Genomic DNA, 4830 nt, shown 5'->3' with positions numbered 1-4830 from the left:
GCCTTGTCACTCTTGGTGAGCTTCAGCCCCACATATCCATCTATGTAGATGTCATTTCTCCTCGGATTCACATGTCCAAAACGCAACTCTTGATCTTCACCACTTCCCTGCCAAACTTCTCAAGCCTCTTTATCTTAGAGAACGGTGCTCAACTCGGGGTCATCCGTGATCCCTTCCTTCCTCCCTTCCATCTCCGTTGAATGAGGAGTTTCCCCCACCCTCCCTCAAATGTCAAAGCCATTCAAAACAGGCTTTCTGATTGCAATCTAAACTGGGTTTCCCTGTTACATGCTCACGCATCCAGGCGCTGGCCACAGCTCTCCCCTCCCTTACTTACTAAGTTCCCAGAGACAGGCTCAATAAACCCGCGGGAGAGACAGCGTAAGCCTTTCCTAGACCGGGGGCAGCCCTGCCCCAGACAGGCGCGCGCCGGGCGTAAACCTCCCGGGACGGACTGGGAGCCAGGACCTGCACTTGCCGGGGAAGGCGCAGGCGGGAGGGGCGGTACCAACACCCGCCCTCGGCTCCGCGCGGCTTCCGGGGCACGCCCTCGCCCCGCGAGCCGTGCTGGGACTCCGCCCTCCAAGAAAGGGGCGGAGCCTCTCGCGCCAACCAGGGTGCGGTCGCGGTCGCTAGGCCCCACCGCGGCCGGTCGGCCGTCGCCGGTTTAAGCGCGGAGGCCGGCGGGTCACGTGCCGGACGGGGTGGGGGCGTGGCACCAGGAAGCGGCCTCCGCGCCCGGTCGGATCGCCGTCGCCACCGCCCGGCCCGACTCGTAGCGTCCCTGTGCCGGGCGCCGCTCGCCCCGCTCCACGCTGGCGGCCGCCCCCGGACTCCCCGCCGCAGCGGCGGCGCCCGCTATGGGTGAGGAGGACTACTACCTGGAGCTGTGCGACCGGCCGGTGCACTTCGAGAAGGCGAACCCGGTCAACTGCGTCTTCTTCGATGAGGCCAACAAGCAGGTCCGGGCCGGTCCGCGCCCTCCTCCCCCGCGCGGCCGGACGCGCCACGCCCGCCGTCCCCGGCGCCCCAGGGGCGTCCCGCGCGCACCCAGGCCGGGTGCCGGCCGGGGGGGGGCAGGCCTGGGGCCTCCCCTCCGGTCCCGGCGCCGGAGTGGCGGCAGCTCCGGGCTCTTGGGTGGGCCGAGGGACCGGGAGCCACCTCGGCGGGGGCTTTCTTCTCCAAAGTGACAGCTAGGTGGACCCCGAACCTGCGCCGCCCACCCAGCAGCGCCCTTTGGCCGGTGTGGTCAGCTGTTAGCTCGCCAGCCCTTTCCCGGCGCCTTTGTTGTCTTTGTCATTAGTTACCCTTGCAGTCGAGGAATTAGACGTTGAGACTGCCCTTACTCTCGGGATTTTGGAAAGGGGGGAAAAGCAGTGTGCGGAGTAGCAGGGTGTGCTCAAGTGCATCAGGGGCGCCTTTGCCGTACCGGATTAAAATGTGTAGCCGCGGGGACCCCGGCCGGGTCTTGCCCAGTGGGCTGCGCCCGGAATAGCAATCTTTTTGGTCTCTACGCTTTTGTCCCTTAAAATTGATGTGCACACCAAGCATCTGCAGATTGCTAGATGCCGCGTTAGTTCAGCTGAACCAGGAGTGGGGTGTAGTAGAAATAATCGCTTGTAGGCTGGTCTATGTGTCTAAAGTCTTTCAAAGTTCAGACCATTAACGTTGCTTCTTTTCCGTCCCAGGTTTTTGCAGTTCGCTCAGGTGGAGCTACCGGGGTGGTAGTTAAAGGCCCCGATGATAGGAATCCCATCTCATTTCGGTAACTATTGACGTTCCCAGAGTAATTGTCACATGTAAATAAAATGATGTGTTTCTGTTTCTCATTCAGAAGGTGGTTTTAAAGGTTTGTCCTTTGGCTGTAAGAGGCCTGAAGTGTATACTCACTTGCCAATCCCTGTGTGTAGGGAGAGGGAAGCGGACACCTGCTGCGCGGTGTTGTGGCACGGATCAGTACTTAGTGTCAGAGTGAAATGTGTAGAGTCGTTCTCTCTCGATTTGGGAATCAAATGCTCAGATATAGGGAACCCACTTCCTGGCACTTGAAATTAGCGAGTCAGTTTACTGATGTGCCCATTTTTGGCATCTTGACTGAGGAGGGCCTTCATTTCCTCATCTGGCCCTGGTTTTTTCAGGCTGTGTGGTAGGTGAAGATTTCTGGTTAGTGTTTCCTATATAATAATGTATTTTAAGAAAATCCCAGCTTCCACTAAAGGTGACTGGATATCCCAGTTTATGCAAGTTGAACCAGTATAATTATGAATAGCCCTTCCTTTCACTTTCAGAAGTATCTCAGTTTGGTTGATAAATTATCTGGTCTTTAACTCCTGTGATTACAGAAGGGGAAAGTACAATGTGGGCCCTCAGTTCAGTGGTGACTTAAGTTTTTTTGCAGGTGTCCTGTGCTAATAGAAAACAGTTTTTGAAGTAGAAAACAAATCACTCATTTGTTGGACAAACTCTGATTGTAGCCCCTGTGCTAGGCACCAGGCATGGGAAGGTTATGAATCAGCCGGGCACCCTTCTGCAGAACTCATAAATTTAGTGTGGGAGACAAGTGTGTGGACACATTCTGTTGATTGCGAAAAGTGCTGTAATAACCCTCTCTTCAGAGTTTGGGCAGACAAAAGAGCTGAGACATTTATCCTGGGGTAGGCCAGGAAACACCACTGCCCAGGATGGGGAAGGCCTGCGAGAGGAGGGAACCTTTGAGCAAAACTTTAAAGCTTGAATGGGATGATTCTACATGGGGAAGAGAGCAGGCCTTTCAGATGGAGAGAACACCGAGTGTAAAGGCGAGCAAGCATGGTGTTTGGGGGAATTCCAGGTCTGTGTAACTGACATCAGGTGTCCTTGCGGGGAAGGGGAGGTGGTGGTGGTCTGGCCACAGGCAGGAGTCAGCTTGAACCTTATGTATTCTACGATGGAATTAGGGTTTTATCTTCTTATTGAAAATTGGTAAGATGGGGCATGGCATGATCTTATCAGTGCTTGGAAAGATCATGCTGTTCACCCCATTGAAGCTGCGTTAGTTGGGAGCATATCAACGTCAGGGATACCAGTGAGCGGTGATTGCGATAGTCCGAGCCAGGCGTACTAAAGGGCAGCCCGAAGGCGGAGTAGACTGCTATCCCACAGGCACTCAGGAGGTGCCTAGGAAGGTCTTGGGTAAGTTTTGGTGGTCATTTGGGCGTGGAAAATGAGAGTGAGCCCGTGATGATCCAGATTTGGGGGCTTAGTAGGCCTTGAGGAGGAAGATACTGGATTTACCCTCTTTTAAATTTTAATTTTATTGGTAAAAATTTTAGCAATTTTGTGTATTTTTAAGTTTTATCGTGGTGGAATGAACGGCATATATTTAACATACAGTTGATGAGTTTTGACATGTGTTAACCGTCACCACAATCAAAAGTTTGCTGGTGCTGCCCTGTAATCCATCCCTTGACTTCCGTTTGTAACGTCTGTTGGAGGTCCTGTAGATTGGGAAGTAAACAGGAAAGCTTACACTCCTTCACACACTCTGCTGTGAGAGCGATGGGGAGGAAAGAGGGTAGTTTCTGGAGAAGGTTGCTGTGTGGGTATTACTTATTTATGTCTAAGATGATTCTCAAGGGAAAATGCACGTGTTCTTAATTCGTCAGTCACTTGTTAACCACAAAACTGTAAATTTCATCAGCAACTTGTTGCCAGTTGGATTTTGTTGTTTGAAAAGAAGTCCTGATAGTTTCAGAAACATAATTTTCAACTAAGATTTGCTGCTTCCTGAGTATATAACTTTTCTCACAAAATGCTAGATGCTAGTATTCGGTTATTAACTTTAACTCATAAGATACTTTTTTTTTCCTTAAAGAATGGAAGACAAAGGAGAAGTGAAGTGCATTAAGTTTTCCTTAGAAAATAAGATATTGGCTGTCCAGAGGACCTCAAAGACTGTGGTAAGACATATCTTTATTTATTTCAAGTTTTATTTATTTAAGCAATCTCTCTACACACAACGTGGGGCTCGAAGCCATGACCCCCCCCATCAAGAGTCACATGCTCTTTCAAATGAACCAGCAAGGTGCCCCAGGACCTATCTTTAAAGATAGCATAAGGAAAAGGACATTAGAAGTATGTTTAGAAGAGAATGAATTGCAAAAAAACAGCGTTAAAGGACCTTTATTATTTTAATGCCATGAAAGTTATGGTTCTGTTGTATTTGAAGCCTTTGGAATTCTTGGAGAAAGACATTTCAAGGGATAAATACTCGTGACCTTAGTTTGTCATTTTTGACTTAAAAAAATTTTTTTTTAAGTATTTGGAGCCTGAGGCATTTTTTGTATTGATTGGTAGCTAGCAGCATAGATTATGTGAGGTGCATTCTTGGCAACTTGGTGAATTAGCTTTACCTGGAATAGCTCCATTTACTCACTTCTTGCATCTTTGAATGCTTGACCTCCTAGGAACAGACGTTCAAAGTTGGAGCACCGTTTGGCCTTTTTGCCTTTATAAGTAGTCACCGTCGTCATTGGTAGAGTGAAAGCTGTTGGGAAGAGGCAGAATCTGATTTCCTTCTGTCGGTATTCGTTACTAAAAGTTTTGGAAAGCCCCTTACAAGACGCAGCAACACTTTCTCTGAAATCAGTTGATTTTCAGTATCAGTTTCTAAACTCTAACTGAATATTTGGATTAACTTTTTTTTTTAATTGAGTTGTAAGGAGATGGATTGTCCACATTGGTCCTTTTAGTTTTCTTGTCTTTTATCAGTTTTTTTCTGATCACATTTTTTTTTTTTGAAGATTTTATTTATTTACGTGACGGAGCGAGAGAGAACAAGCAGGGGGAGCA

General features: G+C 49.4%; 1 protein-coding gene across 2 annotated transcripts in view; it reads left to right on the top strand.

Annotated features, from left to right (window-relative positions):
- The first annotated feature begins 606 nt into the window (after positions 1 to 606).
- Positions 607 to 4830, top strand: part of RMC1 (regulator of MON1-CCZ1) — a 20868-nt gene continuing 16644 nt past the window's right edge. For both annotated transcript variants that reach the window (XM_032421236.1, XM_032421237.1), the window contains exons 1-3: positions 607 to 962; positions 1689 to 1765; positions 3854 to 3938. In XM_032421236.1, the coding sequence (XP_032277127.1) occupies positions 861 to 962; positions 1689 to 1765; positions 3854 to 3938 (264 nt within the window). In that variant the 5' untranslated portion in view covers positions 607 to 860. The remainder of the gene's footprint in view (positions 963 to 1688; positions 1766 to 3853; positions 3939 to 4830) is intronic.

The sequence above is a fragment of the Phoca vitulina genome, unplaced genomic scaffold, assembly GCF_004348235.1.
Source record: "Phoca vitulina isolate PV1807 unplaced genomic scaffold, GSC_HSeal_1.0 scaffold24, whole genome shotgun sequence".
In the NCBI taxonomy this organism is placed as follows: Eukaryota; Metazoa; Chordata; class Mammalia; order Carnivora; family Phocidae; genus Phoca; species Phoca vitulina.
This window is presented reverse-complemented; position numbering and strand designations above follow the sequence as displayed.